The sequence below is a fragment of the Bos taurus genome, chromosome 18 (genome assembly GCF_002263795.3).
Source record: "Bos taurus isolate L1 Dominette 01449 registration number 42190680 breed Hereford chromosome 18, ARS-UCD2.0, whole genome shotgun sequence".
Classification (NCBI taxonomy): Eukaryota; Metazoa; Chordata; class Mammalia; order Artiodactyla; family Bovidae; genus Bos; species Bos taurus.
The window spans coordinates 4585435-4605871 of record NC_037345.1 but is presented as its reverse complement, the minus strand read 5'-3'; the positions used below and the strand labels follow the sequence as shown (position 1 = coordinate 4605871).

Genomic DNA, 20437 nt, shown 5'->3' with positions numbered 1-20437 from the left:
TTTGGTCTTTAGAGTGGCCTAGACTAAAGTGGTGTGAATCCCACATTCCTTGTTCCAGCACTTATCTTGTGGTAACACAACTTGAATGTGAACCTCTTCAAACTGATGCTTGAGAAAAGTGTTTTCAGAGCACCAGAGGATAGGGATTGCCAACAGAGCGGTGAAATAGGAGACCACTCCTTTAACTCTCCACCTGGGGTGAAACAGGACTGAGCTGGAACTCTAAGGTCAATGTTGTGAAAATTGTGAATGCAACCGAAATGTGAATGCCAGTAGGGTGCTGTTCGAAGAAGATGGAGTATTGAGCTTGGGAACACAGATTTGGATTCTGAAATTGCCATTTAAAACACAACTTGGATGTTAGTTCTGAGCATCTCATCCCAGACATTTAGCCTACGCTCCTCCCTCATCTTCCAGAGGATGCTGACGTGATGTGTGAAGGAGGAGGACTGTTACTAACAGACACTGCACCAAAGCCTCTGGTGATGTGGGGGAAGGGCTGGCCGCATGGTCCCACGTGAAGTTTGGTGCCAGTCTGGTTTCTGTGAAACCCAGATGTGCCAGCTCTCTCCACTTGGACCCTCACAATTACCCAACAGCCGTTACAGCAGTCACGTGCTTGCCAAATGGCATCCTTCCTTAAGCTTCCTTTGAAATGATCTGATTCTTGAGGGCGGGCCAGAACAGAGGATCCCATGATGCGAGGCTATCAGATGGCTCCTGCCTTGATCTTCATGATCGCACTGCCTGTAAGGGCTATGCGGCTTCGTCATCTGTCCTTCCTGTCGGTTGTCAACGTATAGGCTTGCCCGATGGCTCAGGGGTAGAGGATCTGCCTGCAGTGCAGGAGATGAAGGAGACGTGGGCTTGATTCCTGGGTCAGAAAGATCCTCTGGAGGAGGAAGTGGCAACCCAGTCCAGTATTCTTGCCTGAAAATCCCATCGATGGAGGAGCCTGGCAGGCTACAGTCCAAAGGGTCACAAAGAGTCAGACACGACTGAGCATAATTAGCTGTCTGAGGGCTGGGAAGATGTGGTTTCTCTTCCGTATTAATCTGTGTCTACCTCTCCCAGAGAGTTGAGCACTACATACCCTGACATCCACAGCTGTGACGTAGTTGTTCCCCCCATTAGTTTATATGTCCGTAACTCTACCTGTTTACCTGTGTGTGTGTGTGTGTGTGTGTGTGTGTGTGTGTATGTGAACATTTAAGTTGTACTCTCTTAGTACATTTCAATTCAGTGTTTCTGGAACTTTTCCTGACTCCTAATAGGATGTGTGTGCTTCCTTGGTGGCTCTGCGGTAAATAAAACCCCCTGCCAATGCAGGAGACATGGCTTCAACCCCTGGGTCCTAAAGATCCCCTGGAGGAGCACACGGCAACCCAGTCCAGTACTCTTGCTGGAAAACCCCATGGACAGAGCAGCCTGGCGGCCTACAGTCCATAGAGTTGCAAAGAGTCGGACACGATGGAAGCGACTAAAGAACAACAAATAGGAAGAGTGTTTAAGGCTGAGGAAAGGTTGAGTGCTCAGACGGCCCTGGAATACGAGAGGTAAAGCACCCATCAGACAGAACTGTTGTGAGAGTCCGATGAGATGTTGCAGGTAGAATGCTCTGCAGAGGGTCTGGTACGCAGGAAACAGTGAAACAGTCCTCCAGATGGGGCCAGAAAGGAAGACGGGTTGGCGAGGATCGTGATTAAACCACTTGGATTAATTTATAAATGCTGAAACACAGATCGTGGCTACTTACTCAAACTGAGTGCGTTTTTGAGCATGTGTGCATTTAATCCTTTCATTGTTTTTATCAATAACGGAACACTGATACCACTTCCCAGGGTTGCAGGTCCCATTGAAGGGGACAGTTATAATACACACTTAGAAAAAGGCTCTCGTCCCTCATCTGATCAAATATAATCATTGTAACAGTAAACACACTTCGAGTGTTTTCTGTGCCAGGCACTGCATTTAGCACTTTAAAAGTGTTAACTCACTTAATTCTCTAAAAACCTGCCAAGGGAGATGCTATTACTCTCCTTCTACAAATCTGGGACTCGGGAAATGAGAGGTTTGTTCTTGAGAGGTATGTAAACTTCCTCAGGAGATAAAAGCTGGAAAGGGCACTTCACCGGGTTGAAGATACTGTGTGTTGTGGCTCTTGTTAGCTTCATACCCCCGTCACCAGGCTGTGAGCAGTGTGAGTGTACTGATGGCATCTGATTAAATGCTGGTGGACTGGGCTTCACAGAGTTTTAAGAAAGATTGCTGTGTATATGAATCTGGAAAGCATAAATCCCCTTCCACATTGTTTTTGTATTGGAGTCCTGCTGATGTTCATATTAATATGAATGAATGGATGAGAAATGCTAGATTTTTGTTGACATAACTATTTTGGGTTTTTTTTTTGTCCCAAAGTATAGGAGACTTTTTTCCCCTTTGACAGTAATGTGGAATCCTGAACACACATTCTTTTTCCAAAATGTGTCCACATGTGAGGGCCTGTCCCGGTTGTCTGTTAAACCAGCTCCGCGTGTGTAGATGCAGATGGCAGAAAATTCTATTTCAGTTTCTTAGCATGACGCACTTTACAGAGAACTGAGGAAGTGATTAGGGGCCATATGCTCTCAGCATAGTGTCACCAGACTTTGACTCATCTCTGGCCATGAGACCAGAAATAGTTCCATGGCTTTTCACCTGGAGTCTGTCTCTCTATTCCTCATATACGCTCAAGTCTCTTAATTTTCTTTTTCAAAAGCCATGACTCTATTATTTTATGTTTACATTTACTGTGGGTGCATGCTTTCACTTCAGTCCTGTCTGACTCTGCGACCCAAGGACTGTAGTCCGCCAGGCTCCTCTGTCCACAGGATTCTCCAGGCAAAAGTACTGGAGTGGGTTGCCATGCCTCCTCCAAGGACTGAACATCCAGCCACTGCAGTATTCTTGCCTGGGAAATTCCATAGACAGAGGAGTCTGGCAGGCTACAGTCCATAGGGTCACAAAGTGCTGGACGTGACTGAGCAACTGAACACACACACATACATATGTACATATATGTGTGTGTATGCATGTGTATATTACTGAATCACTTTGCTATGCACCCAAAGCATTGTAAATCAACGTATTTCAATTTAAAAAATATTTAAAAACTTCCAAAATCAGTCTCTCTTCTCCTCTCACTCTTTGATCTTATCTCTCTCATAGAATCATGGGCTTCCCTTGTCACCCAGCTGGTAAAGAATCCACCTGCAATGCAGGAGACCCAAGCTCGATCCCTGGGTTGGGAAGATCCCCTGGAAAAGGGAAAGGCTCCCCACTCCAGGATTCTGGCCTGGAGAATTCCATGGACCGTATAGTCCACGGGGCTGCAAAGAGTCGGACACGACTGAGCGACCTTCACTTTCGATCACAGAGTCCTGCTTTTTTCCCTCCACACTGGACACAACGGAACGTTTGCTCGTGATCTCACTTGTTTCAGCCCTGCTTTGCCCACTTAATTGGAAGCCTGTTGGGACCAGAGGTCTTGTCTTCCAGGCCACATTTTGTCTAAAACATCGCATGTGTTCAGTCACTCAAAATGCTTCACACATTCTGTAGTTAATAGCTGGCTCCTCTTAGAGGTGCTAGGTTTATGTTTTAAACCATAAAAAGTATTTTGGGTTAGACTCCATTATTTTCCATCAGACTGAACTCCCAAAAAGGAACATTCTTCTTCCTTAACATGCAGCTCTGTAAAATCCTCGTTTTGTTATAAAGAATCGTTCTGGAGTTTTGTCCTCGTCGCCCAAAACTGGATTAAATACGGAGGGCTGTTTGGGCCTCGTGCGTTGGTCCCAATATAAGAGGCCATTTTAAAAAAATTGCTTTCTTAGTGCAGAAGTCACTCTGCATTTCAGATGCCTACAGTTCTCAAGAAATAAGGAGTAAAGAGAAAGCTTCCAAACCGGTTCCTCCAGTTAAGGCAGTTGAGTGGCTTAAGCCTTTGATATGAGTTGAACCAAGTCAGGAAGTTAGTAAGGCTGGAGGGCCTTCATGGATAGTTCACTATATTTTTTGTCCCCTTTAACTGTTCACTCTGTCCTCTGGGCTGTAAATGGGGTCTTTTGTCTTCACGCAGCTTGGAGAAGTGAGGGCACTGGGCCCCAGGGCTGAGGTGTGAGGGCCCTGCTCAGAAACAGGGGGGCCTGAATTCTACCTGGACTTCCAGCTGAGAGCCCCATAGGTGGCCCTGAGGTTTAAATAGGGGTTACAGGGGGGCTCCTGGCTTCACACTGTTCCCCCAAAACTGGGTTTGCCTCTTGGTGGATATCGAGCCAATAGTCCCAGCCATGCTGGGAGAAGATGGGGAGAAAGGATTTATTATTATTTGCAGCAAGTAAGCAGCACACTAGGGATCTTTCCCAAAGCATCAGGGATTTTTCTGCTGCTGCTGCTGCTGCTAAGTCGCTTCAGTCATGTCCGACTCTGTGCGACCCCATGGACTGCAGCCTACCAGGCTCCTCTGTCCATGGGATTTTCCAGGCAAGAGTACTGGAGTGGGGTGCCATTGCCTTCTCTGCAGGGATCTTTCCCTGAACAGCAAAACTGGAGAATTTGAAGCTAATAGTACATGCATATTCATGAGGGAGCTTGGGCAGAGAAGAATTCAGTATAGAACTGAGGCCAAGGTCCATGTTTTAGTTGATTGAAGTCAAGAGGGTCAACGTCATCATCCCATCCTGCACCTGGGTGGGGGCCTTCAATCCCGTAGGCCTCAAAGATAAAAATTATACATACCCCTTGAGGAGGAACTGAGACCCTGCTTTGTCACTGCACTGTTGTTTGACCGCCTGCATTTCCTTATTCCTGTAAGATCACTGACTCCCAAGACCTGTTCAAGGGCAAGCATGGTGACTGGGCTTAGATCACAGAACGCCTTAGGCCAAAATGGCTTCTCTTATGCCAAGAAAGCCACGCCTGGTTCTCTTTCTCTGGGAAACCCGTAATCAGTCTGCTTACAACATCTGTAAGAGAGAAAGAGTTCATGGTGTTTATGCATTTGAGCATGTCATTTCCTAGCTCTGGTTTCCCTGACTGGAAAGGGAGGAGGATGTTGGCATGCCCAGCTTCAGCATCCGCTCCATTCTGAGATTTTTCAGGTGACTTGTTTGCTTATCCCACACATGTCTGTGGGCTGATAGCCATCTATTTATTGACTGATGATGTGTGGCGTACACCAGGGATGCCCATATACAGTGTGGATGTTCAAACTCTGTCAGAGGTGATAGGAAGGTTGCATCTTCTTTGTTTCCTTCATTGAAGATGGATGCACAGCACATAAACTGTAGCTGGAAGTGAGGAAGGGTAGTTTTCAATAGGGTGCTGACTCCTGTCTGTCTGGGAAGATGTTGTTTAATCTGAGACAAAAGCAAAAAGCACCAGAAGGCCACACCAGTGAGTCTCTGGGGGAAGAAGGTGGCCGGGCATAGGAAAAGGATGTGCAAAATTGATTAAGAGTGTGTAGACAACGAAAAGAAGTTTCCCTTTACCCTCTAGGTTCTTGGCTGTGACCAACAAACCCCTCCTCCCGGACCCCGTCCTCATTGTAATAAAGGACAGATTAACAGGAAAAAAGCAGATAGATGTTTAATAACATGTATATTATTATATATTATTATTATATATATAATATATATAATATATATATAAAATATAATAATAATTATATATTATTATATACATGTTATTCCCTGGTAGCTCAGACAGTAAAGAATCTGCCTGCAATGCAGGAGACGCAGGTTCGATCCCTGGGTTGGGAAGATCCCCTGGAGAAGGGCATGGCAACCCACTCCAGTATTTGCCTGGAGAATCCCATGGACAGAGGTGTCTGGCAGGCTACAGTCCATGAGGTCGTAAAGCATCAGACACGACTGAGCGACCAACACTTCACATACCTCCTGTGTACATGAGAGAGACCCAGGAAAGCTGAATAATTCCCCCAGAAGACCGAAGCCACCCCCCTTAAACACCTAAAAACCAAAGAAAGAACCGAGTAGGTGGCAGTTACGTGAGCCTGTCAGGCAAAGCCCAGTAAGTAAGGGTACGGTTGTCACACACATTTAAAGTGGAACCTTCTCAGTAGATAAAAGTTTCTGGAGTCGCACTCAACCTCTCCTTGCTGGTAGAACAGGGAGCCCCCACCCCTGGCCTGACACATGGAGATTTCCCTTTGAGGGGAAATGCTCTCAGAAAAGGCTCCCATCTGCTGGCTGCCCAGAGCTCCTCTGGTGCCTGCTGTTTAACCAGCTCAGGCTAATCCTCATGCCCAGGAGGTGCATTTGGGGTGGCAAATGCTGCTTTCACCCCTTCAGGTGAAGGATTTGTTGATTCAAGAAGCCACAGAAGTGTCCTGTTCAGAACGGTAGGAAGGAGAGGAGGGCAGACCCAGCTGCCAGGCTCCAGCGGGGGCAGATGATGGAGGGGTCTGTGACCCGGGGAAAGGGAATCAGGTCTGAGAGGGATGTCAGCACGTGTGAGCTGATGCTCTTGGCCGAGGATGCTGGCCGGTGTCGGGGGATTGTAGTGGAGAAGACGAGGGGGATTTGGAAGACGTGGTAGAGTGCCCAAACGAGGGATGAGCATGGCTGCAGCTTGGCACTGGGCTGGGCAGAGAGGGCAAACTGCGCTGAGATCCAGCCTGAGTGAAGGTACAGCAGATGGGCAAGATTTCTGGGGTTGTGAGATTTTACCTCCTCAAATTTTTGTTGCCGATTACTTGTCCCATCATCTCCACGAGAGCACGAATGTGGACTGTCTCCTGACTTTCTGCTTCTCTTTGTGTCAAGGCCTGAATCTGGGCTATGAGTTAGATACTCAGTGTGTATCTGCTGAACAAAGGCAAGCGTCATGCTGGCACTACAGACCACAAGGCGGTCTTTCTTTGTTTGTTGGTGGGGCTTTTTGTTTTGTTTTGTTTGAGGATTTTTTTTCTTTTTTTGGCAGCACTGCACGGCAGGTGGGATCTTAGTCTCCGACTGGGGATCGAGCCTGTGCCCCCTGCAGTGGAAGTACAGACTCTTAGCCACCGGACCACCAGTGAAGTCCCCACGAGACAGTCTTTAGGAAGGCAGCAGACTCCTAAACCGAAAGGGAAATCAGCATCACACATACATCCCGGGGCTCCTTTAGGAGGGAGAGGCTGAATCCTAACAGAGGGTTACAGTTAGGCCTGGGGACACCCCGGAAGGCAGCAGACTCCTAAACCGAAAGGGAAATCAGCATCACACATACATCCCGGGGCTCCTTTAGGAGGGAGAGGCTGAATCCTAACAGAGGGTTACAGTTAGGCCTAGGGACGCCCCTGGTGATGCCCCCACACCTCTCTCTGTTCCCTTGGTAACCTGGCCTCACCCCCTTACATTCTTGACTATTCACGTCTGGCTCCCCAGTAGGCCGCATGCCCTGCGTGTGTGTGCGTGTGTGTTTCCTGCCCAGGTGTGTGTTAGCCCTTATCCAAGAGCGTAGCACCTCGCTGGCGCTCAGTGAATGTGGGTTGATTCAATCACGCGTCATCGTCAGTCATCTAAACTGGGACTGAAAGTGTGTAAAGGGTTTCTGCAGTGGTTACTTTATCTCTCCTTATTAGGTGTCTGGGGAGGAAAATTTCTCTCTGTTTTGCACCTGAGGAAGGTAGGACCTAGGTCATAAACTCATTTGTACGTTGGGATAATCATTGAGGCAGTTGAAAAAATTCTGACGCATGAATCACAAGAGAGTCACTCTTGGATAGGATGGAATTCCGCCTGGGAGTGAGTGACCCTGTATGTGTGTGTGTGCCCATATTTAAGATCTGCAGGCATTCCTACATTCAACAGAGTTTAAGAGCTCCTGGCCTGTGTTATGCGTGTGTGCATACGTGCTAAGTCGCTTCAGTCGTGTCTGACTCTTTGCGACCCCATGACTGCAGCCTGCCAGGCTCCTCTGTCCATGGGATTCTCCAGGCAAGAGTACTGGAGTGGGTTGCCATGCCCTCCTCCAGGGGATCTTCCTCACCCAGGGATCAAACCCACGTCTCTTATGTCTCCTGCATCGGCAGGCGGGTTCTTTACAGCTAGTGCCACCTGGGAAGCCCTGCTGGCCTGTATCAGTGCTTCTCAAGTGTCAATGGGCAGACAAATCACCCAGGGATCTACATACATTCTGAGTCAGCAGGTCTGGGGAGAGACCTGCGAGTCCACATTTCTAACCAGCGTGCTGGTGAGGCTGAGGCTGCTGGTCCATAGACCACACTTTTCACAGGAGTGCCTGGGGATCAGGGAAATCCTGAACAAATGCAGAGAAGAGAGAGTACAATGCATGTGGGGGGAAGGCAGGGGTGTATTGTGTCTGAAATTTCAGGTACAAAAACATATTGTGCCGTTAACTTGAAAGTGACATTGTGATTGGATGGGCTTGTCCCGGTCTCCTCTTTCTTCCTGATTGAGCTCATCTGTCTGTTCATGTTGGTGTAACCCTTTGGATTCTCCAGACCCTCACTTGAAGATAACCAAGATTTACTCACTCCTCTCTCTCCCATCCTTGGTAGTTCTTTTATTGAGCACTTATGAAGTCAAGATGGAATGTCTTTGTTTTTACTGTCTATACCATAAGCTCTTGGAGGGTGGGGCTATTTTTAAATACACCACCATGTCCAGTGTTGACTATGGTATCTGCCCTGTCCTAAGTATGGAGAATCCCAGAATGTCACATGACTCAGCCCTTCAGTCCCAAACATCGAGATTAGATGCCTAGAATAGAAGTTAACAGCACTGCCCCACTAAGTAGAGAATTCTAGGTACCAATACTAGCTTTCCTACTTACTGTCTTAGCCTCAGTTTTCACACCTGTGAAACGGGGGTAATAACAGTGGCAGCTGCTCATGGTGCAGATAAAATGATACTGCCCGTGCCCAGTACTTAGGGCGGTGCCTGCACACAGGAAGTTGCTGAAAATCTACACACGCAAAACAGGGATGCAAGGAATCCCTAATGTTTCCTTTGTGTTTGGCTTTTTAGACAGGCCTCATAAGGACACAAAAAAATGAATTCCTCATCTCGCCATTACCTCAACTCCTGGCCCAGGAACACAACTACAGCTCCCCCGCAGGCCACCATCCTCACGTGCTGTACAAAAGGACTGCGGAGGAGAAGATCCGGCGTTGCCACGGCTACCTGAGCTCCGGCCGGAACCCCGCGGGTCACCCCCCAAGTCACACTCCCCACACCTCTTGGAGTCCAGAGAGAGAACAGCATCATGGAAGGTTGCAAAAGCAGCATTTTTGTGGACGACGCAAGAAATGTATGTAAGGAAACCTTTTCTTGTTCTCTTCTTCTCTGGGCCCTCGACGGGTTTTCCCAAGCATCACTGGGTGTGCTGACTTTGCAGGTTAAAACTGGGCTATGCTCAGCCCCCACTGAAGTTAATCTTGGAGATGAGCCAGAAATCACCCCTGTCAGACAAAAACTAGGGGATCCTTTTTTTTTTTTTCAGTTAAACTGGAAAGATTTTTTTCCCTCTTTTAATATATTTTTAATTGTATGTCCCAATATTATTTTAGTTTCTGTATCTTTTCTGTGTGAGAAAAGGACCTAGTCTTCCAAATGATGAGAGAGATCAGAGGTGAATTCCCAGGTATGGTTAGGTATTCCTTTTGAAGATTTGAATCTTCCCTGGTGGGTCAGATGGTGAAGAATCTGCCTGCAATGCAAGACACACAGGTTCAATCCCTGGGTCGGGAAGATCCCCTGGAGAAGGGATTGGCAGCCCACTCCAGGATTCTTGCCTGGAGAATTCCTTGGACAGAGGAGCCTGGCGGGCTACAGTCCATGGGGTTGCAGAGAGTCAGGCATGACTGAGCAACTAATTCAACAGACTTCCCAGTTAATGAGAACACTGGCACCTGATTGGAGGTGGTGATGGAACATAAGAAGCCTTGGACTTGGCTTGTGACCTGGGCACACTGCATTTTCCATACCAGCAGTGTCCGACAGAAATATAACATCAGCCCCATATGTAATTTTAAATTTTCTAGTAGCCACATTAAAAAATGCTTAAATAGGTAAATTAGCATGAATGATATATTTTATTTAACCCAATATATACAAAATATCATCTCAGTATGTCATCAATATAACCAATGAAGTACCAATTTAAATGATGTATTTTATATTATTTTTTCATATTAAATTTTAAAAATCCATTTATTTTACACTTAGAGAACAATTCCAAATCAGACAGTAAATTCTCACCAGAAATGCTTAATCTGTATCTAGATTTTATAAAACTTAAAGGTGAGAAGTAGACTTACACAGTCAAATTGTTCCCTATATAAAGTTTTTTAAATAGCTGAATCAAATACTGTCTTTTAAATATAAAGTAAAATTAATAAAAATGAAACAAAATTAAAAATCCCATTCCTTCCGTGGCACCAGCCGCATTTCACAGTCTCCGGAGCCGTGAGCAGCGTGTGACTATGTAGTTGGGCAGGGCGGCTGGGTGGTACCCAGGAGCAGAGGAAGTGGGTGATCACTAGCAGTCGTGAAAGACAGTGTCTAGCACTTGAATTGGTTTCGGGGATTTGGTATTACTGAAATATCCTTTTTAAGGAACATCTATTTGGCGTGAATTTGTAATACTAGTGGTATTAAGGATAGTGATGATATTCATAGTGGCCATGACACATACTTGATATGAAATATAAAAGCTAATCTTTAAAGCAGCTTTATGATTAGATATGATCCTCATTTCATGGATAAGGAAACTGAAACTCAGAGTCATTTATCAAAATGGCCAATTGAGGTTTTAAATTGAGCTCTAAATGATTTGATCATTTCATTTTTCTCTGTGGAGTGCTGACTTCACTATAATGACTGTACCAGTTGTTATAGTATTAAATGGATCTGTAGTACATACAGTCCTGAGCTTTCCAAATGCATTTTTCCTTCCCAGCAACCCTTGAATCTGTCACTGTCCATTAACTAAAGGGATGGTGCCTAATCTAACAGGTACTTTGAGGTCTCTGCTCAGACACTGGCCAATATCCATGCCAGCACCTTATCTATTACAAAGCATTTAATAGAATTTTAAATATGACTTCTGACTATTCTGTTTCCACAGCAACTAAATTAATATTGGGTCAAAGAGTCCTATTGACCACTTATTTTGTACTATATTAAAGTTGGTGTTGATGAAACAGGAACGTGGGCAGCATTCTACAGGATACATATTTGTAAACTTTAGTTAAAAAATAATATACAACCTGTATATAGAAAAAAAGGAGAAGGGGGCAGCAGAGGATGAGATGGTTGGATAGCATCACCAACTCAATGGGCATGACATTGAGCAAATTCTGGGAGATAGTGAAGGACAGGGAAGCCTGGCCTGCTGTAACCTATGGAGTTGCCAAGAGTCAGACATGACTTAGCGACTGAACAAGAACAGCAGCAATACAAAGTGTGATAATGAATTCAGAAGCAAAGGAAAATGTCTGTGTCTGCAGTTTCTAAGCAATAAAATAAAATGAGCATTTTATGTTTTTAAAGATTCTTCCCACAATACTGATTTTTCTTGACCCACTCTTCCAGCTAGAATTGTAGCTTCTTTTCTTTGACTCTTTGGAGAGCACTTTTGAGTTACTCAATCCATTTGTCTGTCCATCCATTGCACCTTCTACTGAGAGTCTCTCTTGACCACAGATTAGATCCAAAGTCTCAGAACAGGTGCAGTGGCATCATCTGTCAGGAGATGAGTAAAGTGCTTGTTGCGTGGTCTCCCTCCTCCCCTTGTTGAGATGTCTGTCTGTCTCCCCGCTGAGCTCTGCTGACGGCCCTTCCAAATGCTCTTCTGTTCCCTGTAGACGCCCCTAAGCCTCCCACAGAGGACACCTATCTCAGGTTTGATGAATATGGGAGCTCGGGACGGCCCAGAAGGTCAGCTGGCAAGTCACAGAAGGGCCTCAACGTGGAAACCCTTGTGGTAGCAGACAAGAAGATGGTGGAGAAGCATGGCAAGGCCAATGTCACCACGTACATTCTCACGGTCATGAACATGGTACGGAGACAGTCAGGACCCCAGCCCTCTGCCTCCCTGAGACAGCTCAGAGTCATGGAGTTCCCGTGCGTGAGTTAAACAGCAGATGCAGCCACGTGATTGTATTGAAAGAAATTAAGTTGGAAGGAAATTGCCTTCCTACATAAATATATTTGGTCAAATCAATGCATACTTGCTCATATTCCCTTGCAGTTTTGGAAATTAAAAATTTTTTTTTTTTTTTTTTTGCTTTTCTCTGATTTCAATTTGTTTCAACAGGTTTCCAGCCTCTTTAAAGATGGGACCATTGGAAGTGATATAAACATTGTCGTGGTTAGCCTCATTCTTCTGGAACAAGAACCGGTAGGTGCCACACTGCGTTTCTTTTTTCTTCATTCATTCTGCCATTCAGGATACACTTAGCGAACACCTGCTGTGTTGCCACCCCATGGAACTGTCATTAAAAATTCAACTTTGAAAATTTCTAATTACCCTCAAGGAAAGTACAATCCAATAGGGTTGTCTATTTAAATACTAAAACCTCACAAAATGATAATTTATATCTAAACATACAATATATGTGTAGATATACAGTGATATAAAATATGATTAAAAGTGCATCTGTAACATGACTACAAAAATGTAAAATGAATACAAAAAGTAGAAGATAGATATTATAAAATATTATGCAGGCTTCACAAGGAAAGTACATTTGGTAGGAGATTTAAATGTTAGCTGGATTTGGCAAGTTGGAGATTCTGGGTAATTACAAAAGGCTATTTTGAAAATATACTGAAAATAAGTCATCCGAAAATTCTGGTAAAAAGCTTACTGTCTCCCAGCACCACCTTAGCTACAGAAAATAAACAAGGGATATTTAACTGGCCTTGGCTTAGTTACAGGGAGATGCAAGCAGAACATATCATCAAGGGTTAACTTGTACAGCACCTCCTGCTTTGTGGTGTTTTGATGTTACAACTGTAATTTCTGAGGTGGGCATTACCAATCTGACTATTTTTTAAGTCCCCTAAGGCTTTTCCTCTTCATCTGTAATGAATGGACAAAGCAGAGAGTCAGAGATGAGGCAAAAATGAATATAATTGCCAGGTCTCTAGTGCTCCTGAGGTTAACAAGGTATCAAATTATTCTTAGAATTTTAGAAAAGAAGAAAAGGTGTATGTTGTTTGGGAGGTACTTCTAATTTACCGCTTATACTGTCCCCAAGGACTCAAAGTCAGCAGCATCCTAATTCACTGATGATTAAGGGTTTTGTCTAAAAACTCTCAACTTGACCCAAGTTAATAGTTCTTAGGAAAAATTTGATTAAAAAATTATTTTAAAAGTAGATCCTTGCTTACCCTTTAGAATATTGTAATTGTTTGTTTCTTCATCCATTCAGCAAGCTTTCAGTTTATTGATTGAGGGACTGTAGCTATGATGTGCTGAGCCCTTTCCTGGAAATTTGGACATAGGAGTAGGCAAGCCATGATCAGTTCTGTCCTCATGCTCAACTGAAGGATCCATTGAACTTTACCCCACTAAGTAATAATTATATTGTAAAAGTAGTAACAGTTCTATAAAGATGGTACCAGTGTGAGACGGACAAAGGTGTTTCTAACTGATGCCAATGTATTTGTTATAGAAATACAACTGGCCACAAAGCACACTACCAGTGCTCTGTGGTTACTTCCGATATTGTGAACATTTACCTGCAACAGTTTTAAACACCAGTTATGTCCAACCTTAGCTCAAGTGTTTTCCCCTGTTGACCCTTCTTCCAGAAACGTGAGGCTTCTGTGTTTGCCTGTACAAATGGAGTGATGCAACATTCTCACGTCTGTCACACATTCACACTTTGGTTTGTGCGGGTTTCCCATAGGGAGGATTACTGATCAACCATCATGCGGACCAGTCTCTGAATAGTTTCTGTCAGTGGCAGTCTGCCCTCGTTGGAAAGAATGGCAAGAGGCATGACCATGCTATCTTACTCACGGGATTTGATATCTGTTCCTGGAAAAATGAACCATGTGACACTCTAGGTATGATATGAACACATGCTTCATGCACACCCATGTCAGCTGAAAACACAGGCTGGAAACTTTCTGTTGGGTGACTGGCTCTTGGGATTCTTATTAAGGAAACAATCTTTAAATTGTGGAGTAGCCTCATTGTACCCTCTCTGAATATTGTTCTGTTTAATTGAACTCAGTGTGGAATGGGGGCCCCTTTGCTTTATTCCTGTTGTGTTTTTCTTTATTAAACTTTGTGATGATCCTGCAGGCATGAGATCAATTATTGTTTAACTATGCAAGTTGTAGGTTATTCCCTAAGCATCTTGAGTGCAGAGCTGGATAGCTGAAAAGAGCCTGCCTAGTCTCTGTGGCACTCAACTGTGCCCCTAAGTAAGCATGCTTTTTTAAAAAAGTTATTTGAACTTTGAAGGACTCAGCTGAAAGTATCTTTAAAAAGAAAGTGTTAAGTTCTACTCTTATCTATTTAGAGGGGACAGAGAGACATATACCTTTAGTGTTTTTCTGCAAAAAAAAAAAAAATACAATCATCTTTTTTTTTTTCCTCTTTTTTTTAATTTTATTTTATTTAACTTTACAATATTGTATTGGTTTTGCCATATATCAAAATGAATCTGCCACAGGTATACATGTGTTCCCCATCCTGAACCCTCCTCCCTCCTCCTTCCCCATACCATCCCTCTGGGTCGTCCCAGTGTACCAGCCCCAAGCATCCCGTATCGTGCATCGAACCTGCACTGGCGACCCGTTTCATATATGTACAATCATCTTTTAAACTAAAAGTGTGCACAGCATTTGGGCATCGGAAATGATCAGGAGTGTTTCCTTTGGGCTTGAAATTGCTGTCTCAACAGGGTTCGCCCCCATCAGTGGGATGTGCAGCAAGTACCGAAGCTGTACCATCAATGAGGACACAGGGCTTGGCCTGGCCTTCACCATCGCTCACGAGTCAGGCCACAAGTAAGCGACCCCTCGATGCACCGCTTTATATGAAAGCCAGCTGGGTGGTTCATTGGCTTTGCTCTAATGATTATTATCGATCTGGGTGGAATAAATATGACACATCTTATATAAGGTTTACGATAGTACTCGACTGTTTGTTTCATTTGTGGAAGTTGTTCAGTCGTGTCTGACTCTTTGAGACCCCTTGGACTGTAGCCCATCAGGCTCCTCTGTCCATGCAGTTCTCCAGGCCAGAATACTGGAGTGGGTAGCCATTCCCTTCTCCTTGGGATCTTCCAGACCCAGGTCTCCACATTGCAGGCGGATTCTTTACCATCTGAGCCACCAGGGAAGCCCATGAATACTGGAGTGAGTAGCCTATCTCTTCTCCAGGGATCTTCCCAACCCAGGATTCAAACCAGGGTCTCCTGCAGTGCAGGCAGATTCTTTATCTGCTGAGCTACCAGGGAAGATCACACTTGACTGAAAGAAGGGCCCAAACAGAGGCCAGTCATTGTCAAGGCTCTTGTGAACAACATGTGATAACTCCTTAGTATTCCATTGTGTGTGTAAGTGGACTTTGCTGTTGTTGTTCAGACTGTAAGTAACATGGCCTAATAGTTAAATTATGAAGGAAACAAGTCATAAGATTTTGATAAAACTTTTGACATGTACCAAAGAAAATGCATATTATCTTCTGATAGGCTATCAAATCAAAGTTAGAAAATTAAAAAAATTTAAGTTCAAAATCCAATTCAATTGGATTTCTTATATCTGGAAAACTACACTAAGGTGCTGGTTTAATGACCTTTTCCTCTTAGAGGAATGGCTTTGCTCTCTCCCCACCTTATTCCCATTTCTGTGACTCTTACTCTTTCCTTTGATGCTTTATACATAAATTTCCCTCTGCTTTGGACTTCACAAATATATTTAGAAAGACTGTCTCCCAAACAAACCCCTTAGCTTCTTGGTTAGGTACAAAGAAGAACTGAACTGGGCAGAGTGGAGCTTGGGAAAATGCTTTCCCTGAGTGTATGTTGAGGTTGATAAATACCTATGTGTGGATCCATCACCTCTAATACCGTGTATTCACACGTGTATGTTGAATCTAGAAAAGTAGCATAGATCTTATTTTTCACAAAGCCGAAATAGACATAGGTGATGTAGAGAACAAATGTATGGACACCAAGGGGGAAGAGGCAGTGGGATGAACTGGGAGACTGAATTGATGTTTACACACCACTGTGGATAAAACAGATAACTAGGGGACCTCTACTCCGTGTTCTATGGTGACCTAAAAGGGAAGGAAATCTGAAAAAGAGGGGACATGTGTATACATATAGCTGGTTCAGTTTGCTATACAGTAAATACTAACACAGTATTGTGAAGCAACCAGTAAAAATTAATTAAAAAAATTTTTTTTAATCCCCGGGTCCCTCACTGATCAGCTCACAGTATACAGCCATCCTGCCATTACTAACCTGATAAACTGAGAGGAATAATGGGTAAGTGGCTGGTTTGTAGATGAGAGTCACAACAGAATCGTTGTTGTTGTTCAGTCATATCCAACTCTTTGCAACCCCATGGACTGCAGCACATCAGGCTTCCCTGTCCCTCACTAACCTCCTGGAGTTTACTCAAACCCATGTCCATTGAGTCGGTGATGCCATCCAACCATCTCATCCTCTGTCAGCTCCTTCTCCTCGCGCCTTCAATCTTTCCCAGCATCAGGGTCTTTTCCAAAGAGGAGGCTCTTCGCTTCAGGTAGCCAAAAGTATTGGAGCTTCAGCTTCAGCATCAGTCCTTCCAATGAATATTCAGGGTTGATTTCCTTTAGGATGGACTGGTTGGATCTCCTTGCAGTCCAAGGGACTCTCAAGAGTCTTCTCCAGCACCACAGTTTAAAAGCATCACTTCTTCAGCGCTCAGTCTTCTTTATGGTCCAGCTCTCTTTTCTTTGGAGAAGGAAATGGCAATCCACTCCAGTACTATTGCCTGGAAAATCCCATGGACAGAGGAGCCTGGTAGGCTACAGTCCATGGGGTTGCAAAGAGTCGGACACGACTGAGAAACTTCACTTCACTTCACTTCTCTTTTCTTACAATTCAGTAACTCTGTCCCTCCCTTGGGTTCCCTGATTCTCAGTACATCTTTTTCGTCCTCTGCTTATAGTTTGGAAAATGGGTTCACAGAAGCCTTTCTGTTTGCTTTCTGTTTTAGTTTCGGCATGGTTCATGATGGAGAAGGCAACCCCTGCAGGAAAACGGAAGGCAATATCATGTCACCCACGCTGACCGGAAACAATGGTGTGTTTTCATGGTCTTCATGCAGCCGGCAGTACCTCAAGAAATTCCTTAGGTAAGAAGACAAACCGGGGCCAAGGGCATTCCCAGGTTTGGAGGAGTGACTGTGAATGGTGCTCAGTAGACTGAAAACAAATACTTGGAGGGTTGATGATGATGATGATATTGTCATGACTGTGGCTGAAAAAAATACACGGAAGGCCTAATACCGTGTTACATGTTCTCCACGTAATGCCTCAGTCAGTCCTCACGTCAATCCTGTTATTATCCTCATTTTAGAGTTGAGGAAATTGAGTCTTCGGGTGGTTAATAGTGTTACTGAAGGTTCTACAGCCGGTCAGTTGAGGACAAAAGACACACTTAGATCTGTTATGACTCCAAAAGCTGTGCTTAGAACTGTCTCCTCTAAGACATCCAGAGGTTGCTGGGTGTATTATCTTTCTATTGTGACTGATTATTTTAATCTAGTCAATCAACTCGGTCATAAGAGTATTAAAAGTACTAAAATAGAGTGTTTGACAATGAATGGAGCATTGTGGCGATTGGCTATTTTGTTTGAAATGGCCAGGAGCTAACTTGGTGTCCAAAAGACACCCAAAGGGCATGATAGCTATGTAAAATTCCTTCAGTAACTCAGAACTCCTAGATTTATTACATTAGTAAAATGGGAGTTAGGAAGGTAGCACTGTTTGATTTGTATTAAATAATGAGCACCAGCTTGACACTATTTGAAGTTTCCTTTGATTTTATTAAATATAATACATATTTAACCATTTGGACATTATGCAACACTAGAGGCATTAGACATGTATGCATGTATCTCATTTTTTACATGTGTGCAGATGTATCTTGTTAATCTATGTTGACGCACAAGAACACTCAGGTTCTAAAGGCATCTCCTCTTGACCAGGTATTAGGGAAACTAACCAAGTTTCTTTGGGAATTAATACTCTTAATACTTTTTCTTTAACCTGTACCATTGCATATTATTTGCAGATGTTTACAGAATTAGCCATACACACAGGCAAGGATGATTCAGTGGAAGGATGTCAAACCAAATGATGCCTCAAAGGACAGTGAAATATTAACAATGCTTTTGCTATGTGACTTTGTCACATAGGAGAAATTCTTACTAATTTTCAATTTACGGTCTGGGGCCTAAAGTTACCTTTCCTATCTCATGTGAGAATAAAATCAATAAATATGATAAATCAAGGTCAACTTAGTATAAATTGAATTTCTTACTATAAGTTGAATATGATATAGTTAAATTCTTTCGGCTGATGATGACAATAAGAACAAGAAAAGCTAACTTTGAATGCTTCCTGTGCTCTGTTGAGCGTGTTACTTTGTCTTGCTTGATCTGTGAACAACTCTTACAGAAGTCAGATTCTGTTAGTAATCAGATACACAGGAGTTGGTTGTATTGGCTTGGTTGACTAGACCCCCATCTGTCTGACTCCAAAGTCATGTGTAACCACCATGCTGTTTTATCTCTCACTGATGCCCTAGTTTAATTAATTTAAGTAAGTGGAGATAAGGTGCATGAAAATCCACCCCATTTGGACTGTGCTTTTTTCCAACACATCCCAGTTCAGCATACTTCGGGGAGATCGTTCTGCTTTGTTCCCATTGTATCCTTTCTCCTGATTTCTTTCAAAAACCTTATTCATTTGTTGCTCATAGAGATTACTGGAGGTAAAATACATCTTTGACCACACCCCATTATCTGTTTAAAACAAACACACACACAGCATGACTTTCAACTTTGTGGAGACAAGTAATTGTCTCTAGTTTATTTTATGACTTTAGTACTCACCACAGAGCAGGCACGCAGTAAAAATTTGTTGAATATTGTTGAATGAGACCGTTGGGGAAAGTTGACGTTCCCCATCTCCTCGCAGGCCAAGCTTAACCAGTCAGATAACTGTAACTTCCGGTCCCACGTAAACACTTTGTGGTCCTGTAAATTTCGTTTTCTTAGACAGGACAGGACTCACTCTTAATTTTAAGCACGTGCCTATTGCTTTGCCATGTTACATTTTCCTTTTCGTAAATGCATTCAGAGGTGTAGTGTTCTGTGTGGCGAGATCACAGATAAACATGGGAACTAATAAGGATGTGTTATTGCAGCACACCTCAGGCTGGGTGTCTGGTGGATGAGCCCAAGCAAACAGGACAGTATAAATACCCAGACAAACTGCCAGGACAGATGTACGACGCCGACACGCAGTGCAAGTGGCAGTTTGGGGCCAAAGCCAAGTTATGCGGCCTTGGTCTTGTGAAGGTATGTTTCTTGTGATTCCAAACCTACATTAAGAGTCTAACAGAAGTATAAACATTTGGTTTGCTAAGGCCAAGGGTTAGAGTCTGGGTTACCTCTGAAATGTCATTTGTTTGGCGTGATAATTAAGTGGCAATTTTACTGTCGATGAATTATCCAGACTTATCCCCTGTAGACCGTGCCTGGTTTAAATACCAAATTCCTCCTCTGTAGACAACGATTTTATCACAAGTAGTAAATCTAGATACAATGGCTTTCACCTAATGCTCGTAACTGTTTTTGTTCATTTCATTGTGTTTCATACTCTTTTTTTTTTAATTAATTAATTTAATTGGAGGATAATTACTTTACAGTATTGTGATGGTTTTTACCATACATCATCATGAATCAGCCACAGGTATACATGTGTCCCCCCATCCTGAACCCCTCCTCCCACCTCCCTCCCTACCCTATCCCTCTGGGTTGTCCCAGAGGACCAGCTTTGGCTGCCTTACTTCACGCACAGAACTTGCTCTGGTCATGTATTTTATGTATGGTAATGTACATGTTTCAGTGTTATTCTCTTAAATCATCCTACCCTCACCTTTAATGTAATTCATATAAGACCATCACCCCTTCAAAATGCATACATATACCTTTTACAGTAATATGAACACAATCTTTGGCAGCTAACTTCTTTTGGTATGTAAAAATTCAAGGTCTCTTTTGAGTAATTTTAACAAGATTTTTGTGTGAAGTCTTTCTTTCAAGGAACACTTACCTGTTTTGTAAATAAGTTTGTATCATTTTTTTTTAGATTCTGCATATAAGTGATATGATATGATATTTGT

At 43.6% G+C, this 20437-nt stretch overlaps 1 protein-coding gene across 2 annotated transcripts in view; it reads left to right on the top strand.

The window, feature by feature from the left end:
• ADAMTS18 (ADAM metallopeptidase with thrombospondin type 1 motif 18) overlaps positions 1-20437 on the top strand; it is a 146475-nt gene that overhangs the window by 61626 nt on the left and 64412 nt on the right. For both annotated transcript variants that reach the window (XM_059876726.1, NM_001192486.3), the window contains 7 exons: positions 9036-9318; positions 11876-12069; positions 12328-12411; positions 13928-14087; positions 14933-15038; positions 17241-17378; positions 19457-19610. In XM_059876726.1, coding sequence (XP_059732709.1) covers positions 9036-9318; positions 11876-12069; positions 12328-12411; positions 13928-14087; positions 14933-15038; positions 17241-17378; positions 19457-19610 — 1119 coding nt within the window. The remainder of the gene's footprint in view (positions 1-9035; positions 9319-11875; positions 12070-12327; positions 12412-13927; positions 14088-14932; positions 15039-17240; positions 17379-19456; positions 19611-20437) is intronic.